This window comes from Gopherus flavomarginatus, chromosome 1 (assembly GCF_025201925.1).
Source record: "Gopherus flavomarginatus isolate rGopFla2 chromosome 1, rGopFla2.mat.asm, whole genome shotgun sequence".
NCBI lineage: Eukaryota > Metazoa > Chordata > Testudines > Testudinidae > Gopherus > Gopherus flavomarginatus.
Window position 1 is genome coordinate 17,395,248 of NC_066617.1, and position 19,630 is coordinate 17,414,877.

Here is a 19,630-nt window from a genome sequence, read left to right on the forward strand (position 1 = left end):
TCATTTTTATATCTGAAGTTATGAGTATTGGCTCTATGCTTGTATTTAAAGTGTTTGCTGTAGGAAGCACCTAAGGCAGATTTGGTCATCACAGTGTCAAGGGGTTATTCAAGTAATTGGGAGTACTTGGCTAACAATGGACCTCGACAGACGCCAATCCACATCTGAGCTTTCCTGGGAACATTCGGGCTAACATGTGGGCAATGATGTCAGCCTGTAGAGAACTGAGTCATGTATGGACATGCGACTTGTCCATGTGTAGTGAGGCGGACTGGTTCCCAGCCTCTCTGGGGGGGGACGAGCCCCTCCAGACGCCAAAGTGGGCAGAGCCAATGGAGCTTGCGCCTGCCCCCCAGAGGTCAGGGCGCAGGACAGGAACTACAAAAACCCAACCCCAGAACTCACTAGAGGCCCGGCCACCGGAGAAGCCAGATGCCTGTGGCCTAGCTCCCAGCAGGGAGACTCCTGCAGCTTGCAGCTGACCTGAGGATTGGCCAGATGCCGACCAGACCCCGGAAAAGTTGGTAAACCTGCTGCTGGCAAGTTACCCGGAGGAGCTGCCAAGCCTACCTACTGCCTGGGTACTGCCGGGTACCCAGAGGAGCCCATGGTGCTTGACTCAGTGGAAGACTCTGTCCAGACGCAGGTACCTCTGGAGGGGGAGGTAGGAAATACTCGAGGACAGCCGACCCTAGTCTGGCTGCAGCACACCCAGAGTCAATGTCAGTGTGTGTTGAGGCCAGGATCCCCACTGATGCAGCAGTGGGTCATCTATCACTGCTAAGGCCCCAGGCTGGGATGCAGTGGAGTGGGAGGGCCTGCGTCCCCCCGCCACCCAACTCGCAGGTGGCCATCTCCCTCTCTCATCAGGCCCTTCGAAGCCAGGACCTGGGCCTGTTATTGAACTGTTTGCTCAGCCCCTACCTGGGGGCCTGAGGTGCTGTCTGTTTGCCGCCCAGTCAGGCTAATTCCCCCAGTTCACTGGACCTAAGTAGTGAGGCGGCCTGGTTCCCAGCCGCCCCAAAGGGGGGTGAGCCCCGGCGGAACCCCTACACCATATGACTCCAAAACTCCATCTTGTAGCTGTGATTCTACACAGGGGAGAGAGAGGTTTTCACCCATGAGAGAGGCTATATAAGCCCCTGGAAACCCCTCCATTTTGTCTTCAGCTGGTTCAAGAGAGAGTCTCTCCACCCCAAAGAGATGCCTGAAAGAAACTGGAACAAAGGATAGTAACTACAGGGGTGTGAGTGATTGCTGGACCCAGACTAGAAGGAAGTCTAGTCTGTAAAAGAAGCTTATTGGAACATCTCTGAGGGTGAGATTTACCCGCATTCAGTTTCTTACTGTATCAGGCTTAGACTTGCATGTTTTATTTTATTTTGCTTGGTAACTTACTTTGTTCTGTCTGTTATTACTTATCCTACTTTTTATATTTAATAAAACCACTTTTTACTTATTAATTAACCCAGAGCAAGTATTAATACCTGGGGGATCAAACAATTGTTCATATCTCTCTATCAGTGCTATAGAGGGCGAACAATTTATGAGTTTACTGTTATAAGCTTTATACAGAGTAAAACGGATTTATTTGGGGTTTGGCTCCCATTAGGAACTGGGTGTCTGGGTGTTGGAGACAGGAGCACTTCTTAAGCTGTTTTCAGTTAAGCCTGAAGATTTTGGCGGACATGGTTCAGTTCTGGGTCTGCGGTTGTAGCAGGATAGTGTGTCTGGCACAACTAGGCAGGCACTTAAATCTCAAGCTGCCAGGGAAAACAGGCTTAGAGGTATTCTCATCACATCAGGTGGCAGTCCCAAGGGGGTTTCTGTGACTCAACCTGTCACATCTGCCATTAATAAAGAGAAGTCTGAGAAGTTTCCAAAACATATCTGGGAAACAAAGGGAAGTGATTTCCAAAATGGGCCTTTCTAAGACCCAGACAGAAAGTTGTCAAACAGGTGACAAGTCTAATGGTGATGAACTGCCCTTGAGCTGTTGGAGAAATCCCAGAACTGGTAATGCCAGCCTGTGAAAGGATGAACTAATCCGGTGAACTCTGGTGCTTCCCTTGGTAAGGGATATAACTGCACCACAGCAAAAAGTTTTTTAAGGATCAGAGGAAAAGTAGAAGTCGTTCATAGTGGCATTGGATGGGGTGGCCTTCGCGGACAATATCAACATAGTGTGGTCTAAATGTAAATGTTACCTTGGGTGGCAGAGTGTTCCTGTTCCACAGAATGGGTTCATCACCATCAGAAATAGTTCAAGCTCCCTCACACCACCCTGCCAAGTGTAGCTCAAAGGATCACCTCCTGGGCTGAGAAAGCAGTTCAGATTCCATGGCCCATTCAATCGTTAGGGTTCTGCTGAGACTGCCATACTACTGCTTTTTATTGTGATGACACAGAAATAAACTGAGAATCCCAAACAGCTATCATGACTAATACCTGAATAAGGGTGGATTTGAACTTTGTTCACAGATGAGTACATTTACATTTAGCCGTATTAAAATGCATATTGTTTGCTTGCACCCAGCTTACCAACTGAGCCAGATCGCTCTTGTATCACTGACCTATCTTCTTCAGTATTTATCACTCCCCCAATTTTTGTGTCATCTGCAAATATTATCAGTGATGATTTCATGTTTTCTTCCAGGTCATTAAAATAGTGTAGGGCCAAGAACTGATTCCTGTGGAACCCCACTAGAAACATACCTGCCTGGGGAGGGACAGGTCAGTGGTTTGAGCATTGACCTGCTAAACCCAGGGTTGTGAGTTCAAACCTTGAGGGGGAACTGGGGTAAAACTCTGTCTGGGGATTGGTCCTGCTTTGAGCAGAAGATTAGATTAGATTAGATTAGATTAGACTAGATGATATCCAGAGATCTCTTCTAACCCTGATATTCTATGATGATGATTCCTCATTCACAGTTATATTTTGAGACCTATCTCTTAGCCATATTTTAATCCATTTAATGTGTCAAGTTAATTTCATAACATTCTAGTTTTTTAATCAAAATGTCATGCATACCAAGTCAAACACCCTACAGAAGTCTATTACATCAACACTTTTACCTTTATCAACCAAATTTGTAATCTCGTGTAAAAAGATATCAGATCAGTTTGACAAGATCTATTTTTCATAAACTCATGTTGATTGGCATTAATTATATTAACCTCCTTTATTTCTTTATTAATTGAGTCCCATACCATCTGCACCAGTATTTTGCCTGGAATCAATGTCAGACTAACAGGCCTACAATTACCCAGGCCTATAATTACCCAGGTCACACCATTTACCCTTTTAAAATATTGGCACAGCATTAGCTTTCTTCCAGTCTTCTGGAACTACCCCAGCATTTCCCAGTGTCTTACCCAGAGGCGCCAGGAGGGAGGCAGTCTGTGATATTTAGGACTGGGTTTTTCAAAGACTCTAAGCATAGGCACCGAGTTTCCGATCTGCCGGGGGATGCTCCCTCTGGCTCTGCCCACGCCCCGCCCCTTCCAACCCCCACTCTGCCCTTCCCTGCCCAGTTCCACCGCCTCCCCCAAGCATGCTGCGCCTTCGCTCCTCCCCCTCCCCCCCAGCGCCTCCTGATGCCACAAAACAGCTGATCCGGGGCAGGTGGTAGGTGCTGGGAGGGAGGGGAAGGTGCTGATCAGTGGGGCCTGCTGGTGGGCAGGAGGTGCTGGAAGGGGAGGTTCTGATAGGCGGGCTGTCGGTGGGTGCTCATCACCCACCATTTTTTCTCCCATGGGTGCTTCAGCCTCGGAGCACCCATGGAATAGGTGCCTATAGGCAGGTCTTCACTACCCACAAGATCAGCGGGTAGTGATTGATCTATCGGGGATCGATTTATCGCATCTTGTGTAGATGCGATAAAATTGATCCCTGATTGCGCTCCCCATTGACTCTGGAACTCCAGCTCGTGAGAGGCGAAAGCAGAGACGATGGGGGAGTGGCAGCGGTCCACTTGTCGCCGTCCTCATGGCCAGGTAAGTCAACCTAAGATACGCCGACTTCAGCTATGCTATTCGTGTAGCTGAAGTTGGCATATCTTAGGTCGACCCCCCCCCCCCCGCCAGTGTAGACCAGGGCTAAGAGTCTAAGAGAATTCAAGGCCTGAAGTCAATAGGCATCTTGCCATTGACTTCAAAAAGTACAGAATCAAGAGCTAAGTGTCCATCTCCTATTGAAAGTCAATAGGATTTGGGCACCTCATTCCCATAGGCTCCTTTAGAAATCCGAGCCTAAATGTATAATTTTTCAGCCCAAACAATCATATCCTTTGGTTATCCCTCCAAAACGAAGGTGAAAAATCAATTTCCCTTAACATACAAAGGGCTTTAACTTCTTTTTTAAAACCCAGCTGAGTAGTACATCCTCTGCAATTCTGCCTTTAAAGCCATGGGAACTTGTTGGAAAATTCTTGAAACCCAATCAGCAGTAGCATGAAAAACTCCATCTAAAGGGATATTCAGGAAATGACACAATAATGCTCCTATTGACTCCAGAGCTCTTGATAATTACTGTCGAACTCTGCACAGAATCTAAAGAATTGGAGCAGACCGATAATAGCAAACACTGGGCCTTATAAGGCTTATTTTTTTCTGTCTTTCCTGCACCATGGGTTTCCATCCCAGGGTTGCTGATGCCCTGTGTTTTGGCTATGGCTACACTAGAGAGCTTATAGCATGGCACACAAGCATCTTTATGTGTTTCTAATGGGGGAAAACAGGCACCATCTTTGACCATTTACATATTTAATTTTACATTGGGTGATAACCTTTTCTACATTTAGAGTTGGGGAAAAGTTCAGAAGAAGAGTCGGGGAAGTCAGAATCTGAGGGAGTGTGCTGAGGGATGGTGCTGCAGCGTGGCTGCTGTCTTTTGTATAACCACGGTGCTACCGCTGAATGGCAGCTTTTGGTGTATGATATTCTGCTACTGAATAGCCATTGAGCAGGCCCCTGCCCCCAAGCCACACAGAAGTGTAGGCTGACAGAGGAGCAGAGCTTCCTGTCCCTTGAAATTCTTAACAGTTAGGTCACAAAGACTGTCTGTCAGCAAACTTACTATAGTACCAACATTTCCTTCAGTGAAGCCACTCTTACCCATTGCAGACATTGGCTATCTGGCCAGCCCATCAAAGGGCAAATCAGAGTGCATCTCTGCCCCTGGAACCAATTTCCACCCAAGATTTCAATTGGTTCCAGGCTTACGTAGCCATCTGCTTTGCTTTGAATGATGATGGTCGCACATCACCTGTGACTCATTCAGAATGCATCTCAGGCACACACGGCTGCCACCACTCGAATCAAAGGCTGTGTCTACACTACCACTTATGTCGGTATAACTTATGTCTCTTCAGGCATAGGTGCTGACTTTCCTTTTTCCAGGTGGGTGCTCCACCCCACTCTGCCCTGAGGCCCCCCTTTGCTTGCTGTGGGGGGAATCAACAAGGCCTGTCAAAGTATGGCTCGAGCCTGCACTCAAGTGGAGTTGCACATTGTCAATCAGCCCAGGCTCTGGTTCAGGGCTGGGCGGTAAAAAAAGTCGCTCAGCTCCAACCTGCACTCAGGTGGGGCTGCAAGCAGTTAATGAGCTCAGGCTCTGGTTCAGAGCTGGGCAGGAAACAAAGTCACTCAACCTGGGCCTGCAACCAAAGTCAGTTAACTCAGGCTTTCATTCAGCTAGCCTGAGGGAGTGGGAGTCTGTCACGCACCGCTTGGGTGGCAGGGAGGATGCAGGCCCTCCCACTCCACTATGTCCTGGCTCAGGGCCCTAAGGGTAGTGGAGGGGTCTGCCACCGCATCAGTGGGGATCCAAGCTGCAACATACTGACTCATCCTCTGCCAGCGTTGCAGCCAAACAGGGGTCTACTACCCCAGGGTTACTTCCACACTCCCTCTCCAAGGGTACCTGCTGATCCAGTGAGGTAAGATGATCGGCGGGGACCTCAGTTGCCAGCAGTAGCTCTGCCGGGGTTGGGCCAGCTGGTGGTCCGGGACAGTTGTCTGTCTCCTGCACGGTCGAGTCATCCTGAGGTCTGGGTGGGCTGGGCCAGTCATCTGCCAGGTCAGTCCAGGGTCCAGGTTGTCTGGACCAATCATCTGCACTCTGCGGGCCTGCTGCCACCTCCCAGCACGAGAGCTCAGAGGAAGCATTTGTCCCCTCCAGTGGCTAGGCCACGACTGAGCTTCCAGGTCCCGCCTTTATACTTCTGGCCCCGCTGTTGGCATGGAACTAGGGGTAGGGCTCTGCCCACAAGGGTTGGAGCACCCTCTTCCTCTGTGTCTAGGGACAGCCCGTCCACCTCACTACAATCCCCCAGCACCGGACAACTCATCTTCCCCAAGACTTGCAGCAAGAGCACCCATCTTGGGAGAGGTGATAACTGATCAGGTGAGAATGGCAGAAAGTTGCCACCAGAATTTTGTGAGGCCACCTCTGATTTCCACGAGGGTTTGCACATTCCCAAATCACTTTCAGAATGCACAAAAACCTCATCACCATGTGATGTCATCTCTCGGGATGATGAAGTTTTGATGTCATCATGCCTACATCGCACTGTGCTGACACCAAGCTGCAGCGTAACGATCAAATCACCATAGGGCTAGATATATCACACCATGCTAGTCCCGACAGATAGGAATTCTGCAACAAGTGCTTTCGTGGGAATTCTCCCTTCCTTAAAGTTAAGCACCCGCTTAAGTGCTTTGCTGGATTGGGGCCAAAGAGAGACCATTAGTCTCCTGAGTGATAAATCTGACACTGCTTTCAGGCAATAAGTTTGCTGAAATTTTCCATTTTCCTTCTAAACATGCATCTCTTAGATAGTTTTGTTTCTGCAGAAAGCAGAGTTCAATAGTGCAGCCTTCATGAAATGTATGCTGTCATTTACAAGATATAATCTTTAAATCTCAGGAACAAAGACACTTTGTAACTGCAAAGCTTCTCCATATCAGACAATAGCAAAATCTATTAGTAACAACATTTCAACAATGATAAACCTCAAAGGCAGATAGGTAACAACAGGAGCCACCTTCAGCCCTGGCATACATAGGTACAACTCCTATTGTCTACAAACAAAAGTTACTCCTGCTTGCATCTGGATGAATTTATCCCTAAGACTTTAAGTTCATACAACCCGTAAGCACAAATCTCAGTGGGTGAAATGCTGGCTCCAGTGAAGTCAAAGGCAAAACGCTCATTGACTTCAGTAGCGTCAGGATTTCACCCAATAAGTAAACCCTCTCTAGTGAATGTGAAGTGCTCATGAAAGGTGCTGGATGGATGTCCCTGGAGAAAAGGCATAAAGCAGCACAAGCTTCTCCTACCCTGCTCCTACAACATGCCTCAAACCCAGCCTACAGGCATACAGGTCAGTCTCCAAAGCCCATTCATATCTTGGCCTCTGTATCATGAGATCATTAACAGGGTGCCAGTTATAATGCTGGGATTTGGAAAGCAGATATTACATTGAGACCATCAAACTCACAGAGACCACCACGCAATGAAGACTTCCATTCACTTATCAAAATTAGCTGGCTACACAGGGAGGACACCTTGCAGCAGTGTGACCTACTGGATTGTGCACTAGAAATAGACTCAGGAGACCTGGATTCTACTCCTAGCTGTGGCCTACTGGGTTACCTTGAGCAAGTTGTTGCCACACTCTATGCCTCAGTTTCCCCTTCTGTAAAATGGGGATCCTGAGACCCTTTTTAAAGTGCTTTAAGATCTACAGATGAAAAGCACCTTATAAAAACTAGGTATTACTTTCACTCTGACATGGAGGGCCATTTAGCCCCACCTATGGTAGGGTTTTCTGTAATGTTGAAACCTGACCAACTCATTTGACACAGAGCAATGAACAGCCTTCAGTTGGTGAAAACTTTCCACTGCTACTTCCAGCTCTGCACTGGATTGGAATCGGACACCTAAAGGTGAAAGGTTCTACATCCAGTCCCCCGAACCACCCACCTCACCCAATCTGCTCTGTCCTTAACCTTATTTAAGTCTGGCCTGTGCATGTTTTTTTATGTAACATGGATACTCTGCTGTTCATAACCCTGTGTACTGGAGGACATGGTTATCATGGGGTTTGATTGTCAAGGGAGGGACGCTTTCCCAGTTCAACGTGTTTTAAATCAGCCTGAATAATAAAATAGCTGAATGTCTCTCCTAGCTACCTAACTAAATGGCACTGCTGATAACGGTTGGAACTGAGAAATAAAGCAAGATCAGGCTTGTGTCTCCTTGTCACAGACATGTCAGGATTTCACAAGCTGACTGGGACTCTGAAAAATGATAGGGCAGAACCAGATTTTCTTTTTGTTGAGTGTCATCTCGCATTCCTGGCTGTTGCAGGGCGAGGTTACAATGTTTGCAATGCACGTTCCATCTTTCCAGTTTTAAAAAAAAATTAAACTTATGTTAGTGCTGTTTAAAAGTCCTAGCCTGCCAGAGCTGGAGAATGAAGTCTTGTTTTATCTGGTCCTCTGTTTAGTCACAATCTTCTCTTTATCCCTGGTAGCACTGTGAGCATTCTACCAATGCACTTCAGCCGTGACTAGAGGGACCTTGTCTAGGGGCTGCATCCCTGCCCATCCATTCGCTGGCTTTCCTTCTGAGATCAGCTGCAAGGATGATTGATGATGGTTCTCCAGCTGCAGTCAGTTTGAGAGCAGTACAGTGTCATCTATAGTGGGTTTTTTTTTGTAACATGGACCTAGATCTGCTAAGTATACTGAACAGCCATCAGATGATAATGACTTTCGGTCACTACTGACCTGGACCTGATCTGTGCTGGTAACTCAGATGCTGTATATTTCATGAACAATCTCTTGAGCCATCTAACCCCAGCCACCAGTGAATTTTTCAGCACTTCTGAAAATCAGGCTCAAACTCAGAGGTCCCCTCATTCAGAGGCCACCTAATACCAGCTAATGAGAGAATTTTAACATCAAGTCCTGCTGGACATGTGATATTACAACAATGATTGTGGGGGAGTCATTTCCTCAGCCATTTCCTTCTGCAGGCTACCCTGTTTCCTGAACTTCACAAACACATCAAGAAATTCACAAACAATGTAGTCACAAACAATACCATTTTCAATATGTGGTCTGGGCCAGGGCTGCATTTTGGACCTAAGTTATTACAGGAAACATGATGTCTAGGCTAACAACAGTGTGAAGAGTTCCCCATTGAAATATAGTTATAAACTGTCACATCAGTCCCCCAGCAGACGTAATCAATTTCATGGTCAGAACAAATAATGGAACTTCCAACAAACTTACCTTGCAAAATCTCCTTTCCCCTCCTGTAAAAAGATGGAAAAAAAACCAATATTTGTCACTAAAATAGCAACATTTAATTCAGAAAAGATACATTTCTAGATTTGTCACTTACAAATATCGGTCAACAATAGTTTCCTTACTTAACAAATTCCAATGGTATTGTCAGTATCAAGCCTTTAAACTAAGTCGGACTTGCTGTACCGCTTTGGGCTGCGAGCTGGACAGATCTTACAAATCAAATAGGGTTAGGCACAGCAAGTAGGTCAGGCCGACAACTCCCTATGCTGCTAATGGATACCTATGGTAAGTGCTGCAGGAAGTAGTGCTGGTGAATTACTAAGTGTGTTCTTAGCATTAAACCAGTAATCCTGTATGGTTAGGGGGAGTGCATTGCTAGATCTCCAAAGTACAAGGGACTTGTGGTCACCTACCCAGGAAAGTACTTAAGGAAACAATGAACATATATTTTAGATGTTTCATCCATGAAAGCATTGTGATCTATCTATCAACATCAGAGTCAAATCCCACACTGGTGTGTGGCGCTCCACTCCAGTGATGGCATCAGTACCAGAATTTGGTATCTGCTGGAGTCTTGTAGCCTATTTTGATATCTGAAGCATCCTCAAAATTGGTTGTGTCACATTCCCAAAATACACAGTAGTTACCATTGGAAAGTCATTATTTACCAAGAGTTACAAACTTTGCTTTAACACAGTAAAATTTATAGTGTAGACAGAGCAGAGCATTTTAAACATTTAGTTTGCATCTGGCCAGTAGTGGAGCCTCCACAACGGGCATGCCTTCACTGCAGACCTAACCTGAGTGTTGCCCATAATTCCTCTCCCATCCACGGTGCTTTAAACCCGGGCTAGTTAGCCTGGCTGGGTGTGCAGGCTAGAGCTCAGCTGCTGCTTTCATTTGGGTATCCCCACTTACTTTGCAGTGAGGACACAAGCTGAACCACTTGAGTGCTAACAGTCTCCAATGCCTTCTCTCATGTCCCCTTGTGTGTGCAGGATACACACATTCTCTTAAAATTCACTAAGAATGAATCATAGAGTTGCTCAGCCTACGACGTCCTGGCAACACACAAGGGTGTTTGCAGAATCAGTGAGAACACAGCCACTTGGGTTTGACTTTGCAGTATGGCTAACCTGAGCTGACTCTGCAGTGCAGACATTGAATCAAAACAGCCAGCTGAACGATCCACCTTGTTCTCTACTGGAGTGTATCACACACAAAGGTGGTAATAATTGCAACTTGGTCACATATAAAAGTATGGTTTGTGTTGCTTAATTTCATTAAGTCACACTTCAAACTACTCCCGCAACGTGGGTAATATCCTGTGTTTGTTTGTGATGGTAAATACTTCAGATCACAGCAGCCGGGGGCTACAGTGGCATCCTGGCCAGGGCTTACATCTATAGCTACTAATTGCTCAAGTGTTTCATTAGGATGCAGGGACAAACAACAGATTCCTATCCCTAGCACTAACTCTCACAATGAGCCTGCTGTCTGAGATGTGTATTCACCCAGCAGGCCAATACGCAAATGCTGTAATGTGCTTTTAATTGTTTCCCTCTCTCTAATTTTTGCTGTATTACTCTAAAATTGATCTTAATGAAGAATGAAACTCCCCAGCCCTAATTGCTTCCCTAACATGAAAAGTGCTACAGAAGTTACTATTGATTAACATATACTGATGAGATGGCTTGGCTGTTCCATATGGATCTTTTAGGATCAGAGTTTCATGGCTGACTGGAAAGAGACTAAAAACTTCACTAAGAAGAGGAGAAAAAGAAGAAACCTGTTGGCCATTATCTCTGATCTTCTCCCATGACAATTACCGCCCATAAAGAATAAAGTGCCCCCAGACCGCCCACCCTCTGCCTTTATGAATCATTCCTGTCAGGTCACTTGTACTGAACTGCAAACACTACTAAACACAGAGCCGTAACTAGGTATTTTTGCACTCAAGGCAAGAATATAAAACTGCGCCCTCCCCCAGGGCTGGCTCGGCGGCGGCAATTTGGCATCAGATCCCTCAGTCCCTCTCGGAGGGAAGGGCCTGCCACCGAATTGCCGCTGAAGAATGAATGAAGGGGTGGCGGTAGAGCCTGTGATTCTGCGGGGTCTAACTCATGATTTTTGACTGCTGGGCTGGTAATGTTGCTTCCAAGATGGTCTTTAGTTCCAGTCCAGTTCCAATCCAGAAAGGGACTTACAGGTTAAGAGAGAAGGGAGGTACTGGATATCAGCAGTGGCCACTAGGGATCAGCATGTGTCCTGAGAATGCTAGGAGTTCAGGTCTACAGGGCAGGATCAGGGGTGGCAGATTTGTAGAAATTTTGGTGGTGCCGAGAACCCGCCCCCACCCAAACTTCACCCCCCTACCCGCCCAAGGCTCTGGGATGGAGTTTGGGTGAGGGAGGAGGTCTGGGGTGCAGGCACCAGGCTGGGGCAGGGGATTGGGGTGCAGGCTCTGGGAGGGAGTTTGGGGATGGGAGGTGGTATGGAGAGAGGGGGTGCAGGTTCTGGGAGGGAGTTTGGGGATGGGAGGTGGTACGGAGAGAGGGGGTGCAGGTTCTGGTAGGGAGTTTGGGGATGAGAGGGGTGCAGAGAGATGGGGTGCAGGGGTGAGGGCGGTGGGTTGTGGCTGCAGATGAGGGGTTTGGAGTGTGGGAGGGGTTCAGGGCAACAGTAGGGGTGAGGGCTCTGGCTGGGGCTGGGAATGGGAGGTTTGGAGTGTGGGAGGGGCTCAGGGCTGGGGCAGAAGGTTGGGGTGTAGGGGGTGAGGACTCTGGCTGGGACTGGGGATGAGGTGTTTGGGGTGCTGGAGGGGCTCAGGGCTTGGACAGAGGGTTGAGGGTATGGTGAGGGGGTGAAAGCTCTGACTGGGGGTGTGACCTCTGGGGTGGGGCAGGGCTGTGGATGAGTTTGGGGTGCAGGCAGGCTGCTCTGGGACAGGGGCCAGAGAGGAGGACTCCCCTTAGCCCTTTCCCTGCCAGCAGCAACAAGCTCTGGGGGAGGAGCCCCCCTTTCCTGCCCCCCCTAGCAGCACACTCACCCCCACCACTGTCACTGCAGGTGCTCCTAGGGCCCCTCTCAGGTCCAGGAACCTCCCTCACCTCCCCTATGGTGGGTGCCGTGGGGTGCTGCGTGCGCCTCCTCCCCTGCTGTTGCCTGACTGTAGCCTCACTGGGGGTGAGAGATAGGGCTGCCTCCTTGCCCAGCATGGGCAGGAGTGGTGACTGCAGGTGGGGGGGCCCCTGTGCTGCTGGAGGGTCCCATTGAAAAATGAAAGGGTCTGAGGGGAAAGGGCAGGCTCGGAGTCAGTTGAGATGGGGAGCACGAGGACCCTGCGGCAGCAGTTGCTGCAGGGAGGCAATATGGAGCTGCTCTCCTCCTGGTCCTGGAAGGGGTCCGGGGATACTCAGGGGAGGCGCCAGGGGGCCACAGGTGGGGCCAGGGGGGAGATCACCCTGGTTATAAATATCTCTGTGCCAGCGGCTTTTTTTCCCCCTCTCCATCACTGCCTGCGCCCCTCGGCTTTGTGCGCCTGAGGCAAGTGCCTCACCCTTGTTATGGCACTGACTAAACATTCCTGATAATTGCAAAAACAATGAGGGGTCCCTGTGGCACCTTAGAGACTATGCACCTGATGAAGTGGGTTCTTGCCCACGAAAGCTTATGCCCAAATAAATTTGTGAGTCTCTAAGGTGCCACAAGGACTCCTCGTTGTTTTTGCTGATACAGACTGACACAGCCACCACTCTGAAACCTGTCATCTTGATAATTGGTGCATCATCCCCTCCTTCTTCATGAATAAAGAGGTGGTCTCAGTAAAATTATGGGCCCCACTTCAATCTTGGTGTAAGCAGGTGTAACTTCACTGAAGCCAGTGGAGTTGCACCCAACAGGTCTGGATTTGGCCTGTGGATTTGGCCCACTTCAGTTTACCCTGATCTCTAGGTTTTAGGTTACATTCCAGCATCTTGCACCTTGTCAGTCATCTGAATCTGGGCAGAGTGAGTGCAAAATGCTGGCCATTTACATTTGTGTGGGGGAATGGAGGATTCTGATTTGGTAACATTCTGCATGGGTGTGAATGGTACAGGGCAGATAGGGAATCAGTCCTGTTTGAGCAAACTTGTTGCTCACCTGCTGAAGGATTAGGGCTTATCTTAATTGCAGCGTTAACCTGAGTTAAAACAGAGTGCTAAGAACATGGGGTGTGCCACACATGAACAAGGATACAGTACCACCAGTGTGGACACAGCATCTTGAGTGTTATTTCGCAGCTTGGCTGCTTTCATTAGAACGCTGCTAACTTGAGAGGAGTAATTTGAGCGTAGCTAACTTGAGCTAACTGCCGTGAAGACACACCTGTAGACATATTAAATCTTCATTCTCAATTGAACTGGAAGCCTTGGAGAATTTTGTGTTTCCTGCTGGGCAGTATAAAGCTGCCTCTCAACTGCTTTTCTTGTTGTGTGGACAAGGGAATCCCGCCACGCCATATAACTTCCTATCCCCTTTCCAGCTTGTTGAAATGCCCAGGAATAGCTGATCCATTTTGAACTGGAGATTGACTTGAGCTACAAAGTTCAGATCTGGTTCCAGATCCAAATTTTCCAGGGTTTTGGTTTGGGCCAGTTTTTTAATTTGGATAAAATAAGACCTGACAAATCTTTTCTGAAGCCAAATCCTAAGGTGAAAATTTAAGGCTTGATTTTCAGGGGCGCTGATGCTTGCAGCTCCCACTGACTTCAAGTGGAGTTGTGGGTCCTCAACATATCTGAAAATCAGGCACAACTATGGGCCTGATTCTTCTCCCACACCAGTGTCCACCAGGAGCCAGGGGCGGCTCTAGGGATTTTGCTGCCCCAAGCACGGCAGGCAGGCTGCCTCCAGCGGTTTGCCTGCGGAGGGTCTGCCGGTCTCGTGGCTTCGGTGGATCTCTCGCAGGCAGCACGGTAAATCAATGCCCCTCGCTCGGCTGGGACAGCAAGGTTACAATCCAGCACTAAAAGATTCCAGCTTTTTTCCCCTAGCTCGGCAAAATACACCCTATCTTCTCTGTTCCTGTATGCTTGGTGTAACTCCCTAGGAGGGTCTGTGATTTCTGAACCCCCAACAACAGATTTAAGCATCGCAGATACAGAAGGAATAAGAGACAGCTGCTGCCCCTACCTGTAAGATGTATGCGGCCAATTCAAACACCACCTCGCTGTCAACCTCAATGAGTTCCTAGGAAGAAAAGAGAAAGGGGGTAGGGGGAGGAGAGTTACATAAGAACATAAGAATGGCCGTACGGGGTCAGATCACAGGTCCGTCTAGCCCAGTATCCTGTCTACCGACAGTGGCCAATGCCAGGTGCCCCAGAGGGAGTGGACCTAACAGGCAATGACCAAGTGATCTCTCTCCTGCCATCCATCTCCATCCTCTGACAAACAGAGGCTAGGGACATCATTCCTTACCCATCCCGGCTAATAGCCATTTATGGACTTACCACCATGAATTTATCCAGTTCTCTTTTAAACGTTGTTATAGTCCTAGCCTTCACAACCTCCTCAGGTAAGGAGTTCCACAAGTTGACTGTGTGAAGAACTTCCTTTTATTTGTTTTAAATCTGCTGCCCATTAATTTCATTTGGTGACCCCTAGTTCTTGTATTATGAGAATAAATAAATAACTTTTCCTTATCCACTTTCTCCACATCACTCATGATTTTATATACCTCTATCATATCCCCCTTAGTCTCCTCTTTTTCCAAGCTGAAAAGTCCTAACCTCTTTAATCTCTCCTCATATGGGACCCGTTCCAAACCCCTAATCATTTTAGTTGCCCTTTTCTGAACGTTTTCTAGTGCCAGTATATCTTTTCTGAGACGAGACCAAATCTGTATGCAGTATTCGAGATGTGGGCGTAAATTTCACTAAATTTCAGCTCCCCCAAGATGAACCTGCTTGTTACTGCACAGTGAAACGTGCCTTCTCCTCTGGCTTGGCTTCAAAGGGTTCCCATTACTCCTAGAGACCAAATGGACCTGCTCACAGCGATGTGGAGAAAGCAAAATACACAGAACTCTGTCCTGATAAATGAAGCATGACATCAGAACTCAACTAGGGTGGAATGGAGGAGTTGCAGGGGAGGGGGCGCGGGAGGAGGAAAATTCATTCCTTCCCATGTGCTTTTAGGAGAAGGTAAATATGTAATATTTTTCTATTCCCAAAATACCACCCAGGCTTCATGGGAACGTGGCTTTTCCCTCTTCCCCTCAGCAGGGAAAACTGAAGGCCTGTATCCTCTGGAGCAGCATGCTGTGTTTGCAATAAAACCCAGAACCCCACAAAAATGACTGGGCCTCAGGTTTCACAGCCAGTGCTATGCTGAGCCCATGCTAAAGCTGGATTCCAATCTGAGCTCCCGGAGGAGGGTTTTAGACCCAGTGGGTTGGTTACAACCGTTTGTCTTGCACAACTGCCTGGACTGATTTAAAGTTTTGCACTGAAATCATATTCCTGACATTGCATGGTAGTCAAATGTGATCTGTTCTAAGCACTTCCTTGCAATGCTCATCACTGTAGGATCCAGGCACCATGAAAAGCAGCTAAGGAAAACAATGATTTTGGTTTCAGCCACAAGTTCAACTCCCCCACCCCACAATACATGTATCTGGACTTCCCAAGCCACAGGTCTCAGGAAACAGAGGAAGGAGTTAGCACATGTTGCAAGAAATATTCAAAATGAAGTGGGCAATTAACACCCTCTATAATCAAAGGCCAAAGGAGAGTTAGTAGGTTATAGGTTGTAATGAGGCATAAAACTAGTGTCTCTAACAATCTGTTCCACCGCCTATTTAGCTGTGGCACTCTGATTACCTTTCCCAGACCTGAAGAAGAGCTCCATGAAGCTTGAAAGCCTCTCTCTCTAACCAACAGAAGCTGTCCAATAAAAGAAATCGCTTCACCCACCTTGTCTCCCTCAGTTCTCGGGGAAGTCGTATAAACTGTGCTTCTTTCTACTACCACATGATGTAGGCCCTGATCTAGCAATTGCATCTGCATGGGCAGCGCACCGCACTCATGCAAAACTCTGCTGCTATCAATAGGGCTCTGCTGGGGCACCTGGGTTGGAGCCTTACTTTGTCCAAATCACCTTATGGTGGATTCGAACTCTGGAGGTTCCTGCAGGGCTCTCGGAATTTAAGTTCATGTTTGAATTGCTTTACTGTCTCTGGAAAGAAAGGTGGATCCGGTACCTGAGATATAAATTAAGCCGATACACTTCATGCAGGTAATGGACCCACCTCATTTCACAAGCTGTAAAACAAAGGTCTCCAATCTGTAGGGAGCACCACCCTACAGGGGCGCTGAGGAATGTTCAGGAGGGGCATGGGCTGGGGCTTGGGCCAGCCCCCATGGGGGTCGGGGAAGGTGCACCACTCAAGCCAGCCCTGTGCTCAGGGCTCCGCTCCTGGCCCTACACCCGGCATCTTGGCTGCTGGCCCCACGTCTGGGGCTCCACTCCTGGCCCCACTCCAGGGTTTCTGGTTGCCAGCCCCGCACCTGGGGCTCCATGCCCACCCCCAGCTGTGGCCCCAGCCTCAGCCCCCTTACTCCTATCGGCACTCCCCCGCGCGCCCCCCCCCGCACCCGGGGCCGCAGCTCCCAGACGGGGAGAAGCAGAGAAAGGTAAGGGAGGGCATGAGGTAAAAAGTTTGGGGACCATTGCCGTAAGAGCTGTGCTGGCTCTGCCCTGGCAAACAGAGGATAAGACCCAGGTACTCTTGTGTAAGCACTGTCGTTCAGCAGTGCCAGCTTTCTAGAAAAGCAGCTGACCTCGCCTCCTCTCTAATGATCCACTGGGGGTTGGTTGCACTGAGGTGGGAGCAAAGAAAGACTCTGTAGTTTGCAGTGAAGAGGTTTCTCTTGCTTCCCCCCAGATTCAGCTGCTGCGTCAGTGTTTGATGTACTTGGGGTGATTTCATGAATGATAAGTATGCGCCAAGGGAACGCGGTAGGGGAGTTAGTTACATCAGCACAAAGGCAGGGCCCAGTGACGGCATTTGGTCTCAGCCCATGGTAAGGGGTGGTGTGGAGCTGCAGAATCCTAAGGGTGTGTTTGCACCGCATCGGACAGCATGTCTCCTGGCCCGGACAGACAAGCACCTGCTAGTCTGCCCCAGAGAGCGGGTGACTATCTAGGCTGGGAGGCACGTTCCCAGCTGCAGTACAGACATACCCTGAGAGAAGCAGAGGGAGACACACAGCATCAGGAGCCAAAAGGCAGTACATTCTCTCCCACACCCCTTTCAGTGTGCAGCTTACTCTGCAGCCAGCCAGCTCTGCTGGCCAGCGTTGGGGGGGGGGGGGCAGCAGAGCACCCATATCTCCCCGTCCCTTTGGGGCACTGCGCGGCCCCCGGGAAAGCAGGAATGGAGCTTTCCTGGCACTCCACTGAGTGAAGAGATTCTGATTCTGCCTGACCCAGCCGTAAGGACCATGCAGATGGGGGACGGCGCTTCGTGCCTGGTCCCTCTCTGCATAGCCATGGCCGGGGCCAGGCATGACCTGGCCCCAAATGAACATGTTGCCTCACTCCAGTTTTCCAGGAGCCATCTGTGGTGATGGGTAGGTGAGCAGTAGAAGCCCTGCTGTGTAAGAAAGGACCTCAGGCCAATGGGAATGATTATTGCCTATTATTATGGACTATTGGTATAGGACAGATATGCCCAGACACACACACTGTAACAAATCCCCAGAGAGCTCACCTTCTAAGCAGGCACTTATTATCTAAACCCGTACGCTGGCTCTATAGAGTATAGCTAAGCCCCACAGGCCAGTGGGAGTACAGCCCCGTTCCTCAGCACCTAGAAGGCCCCTGGGAATTCCATGCATGGACAGAGTGACAGAGGGGCCCTCCTTCGCACAGTTCAATGGCTGTTTGGTGGCCTCTGCCCAGTTCCCATCCACCACCGCACTGCAGTGTGGCCAAGCACTGTCTACACATGGAGACTGAGCTCCCTTCTGGCTCCCTGGCAGATCCCTCCACAGCATTGCCCCGGCCTGGCCTCCGACTGAGAAGAGCCACTCGCTTTTTCCCAGCATCTTTCAAACGCACTAAAATTCAACACATGTTTTAAAACAAACCAAGATCCGAGCAAGGCAGGAAGTCAGACTGGGAAGGCCCTGGGAGGGACTCTCGCAGTCAGAGAGGGCTATTTTTGTATTCGGAAGACAGTAGGTTTGAATGTGCAAAGTAATGGTTTCAGGAGAGGTCAGACGGAAATAGATCGACCCAGATTTTTAGGCTCCTCCGCCCCACTCCGCTTTCTGTTATTAAGCATCCTCCAGAATAAGAACAGCAGCATAAGCTTTTCCTGGCAATATTCCCAAAGGACAGTCCCTAGGCACCAAAGTGCATTTCGCACAGAGCCTGTGGCGGCTGGAGCAGCCAGTGGGCTGAGTAAGCAGTTTGAACAGTGGCCTCTTTGGAGAGCAGAGCTCTGCAAAGTTACTGCTGGGCTAGGTTCATGGGGCCCTGACCCTCCGCCATCCCTGCAGAGTCCTCGCCACAGCATCACAGATGCAGATGATGGTCTGCTGGCCCAGGACCCCAGTAAGACCTTTGCCAGTGGCAGCAGGATGGGGCCATTAGTTAGCAACCTCTCCAGACACTGTATTTTTTGTATGCAAAGGTCCCTGGGGGGTGGGGATGGGGGTGAGGGGAACCCGGATCTTCCCACCAGGAACCCTCATCCTCATTCCTGCCTGGGATCTAGGAAATCCTGAAGACACATGTTAGCATGTGGCAGGTTGTTTCAGTTTTTTAATTAAAAATATAACACAGTAGGAAGCTTTTGAGACAATGCTAGATGGATTCAAATCACAACCAAGGGACCATGTGGCTGTCCAAAAATCCCATGGGCCTTGTCTCTAACGGGCTTTGAGAGCGTTAGTTGTTGGAGTGTTTCAAAAGCAGCCAGGATTTGGAGTCAGGAGCCAGGATTTCCCACACCTAAGTGAAAGCAAGGATACAAACAAAGGGCATTTTGGTTGGCATTCTCCATCCGCCCCCTGGATTCCATCTGCCTTTAGGGAATGGCAGCTGCGCTTTGCTGCGCCAGAGCATCCAGCTTAGATGGAAGGTTGCATTACTTGTACTGCGGTCCCACCTAAAGGCCCCAACCAAGATTGGGATCTCATCATGCCAGGTGCTGCAAGCAGCTCCAGCTGGAAAAAGCTTACACCCTAACTGACAAGGCAGACAAAGAGGGGGAAGGACTGAGGCACAGACATAGTCACACCTGAAGCTGTGGCAGA

At 48.9% G+C, this 19,630-nt stretch overlaps 1 protein-coding gene across 7 annotated transcripts in view; it reads right to left on the reverse strand.

Annotated features, from left to right (window-relative positions):
• FRMD4A (FERM domain containing 4A) overlaps window positions 1-19,630 on the reverse strand; it is a 554,591-nt gene that overhangs the window by 86,747 nt on the left and 448,214 nt on the right. For all 7 annotated transcript variants that reach the window (XM_050936795.1, XM_050936796.1, XM_050936793.1 and 4 more), the window contains 2 exons: window positions 14,497-14,553; window positions 9,304-9,326 (listed from right to left, as the gene is read on the reverse strand). In XM_050936795.1, coding sequence (XP_050792752.1) covers window positions 9,304-9,326; window positions 14,497-14,553 — 80 coding nt within the window. The remainder of the gene's footprint in view (window positions 1-9,303; window positions 9,327-14,496; window positions 14,554-19,630) is intronic.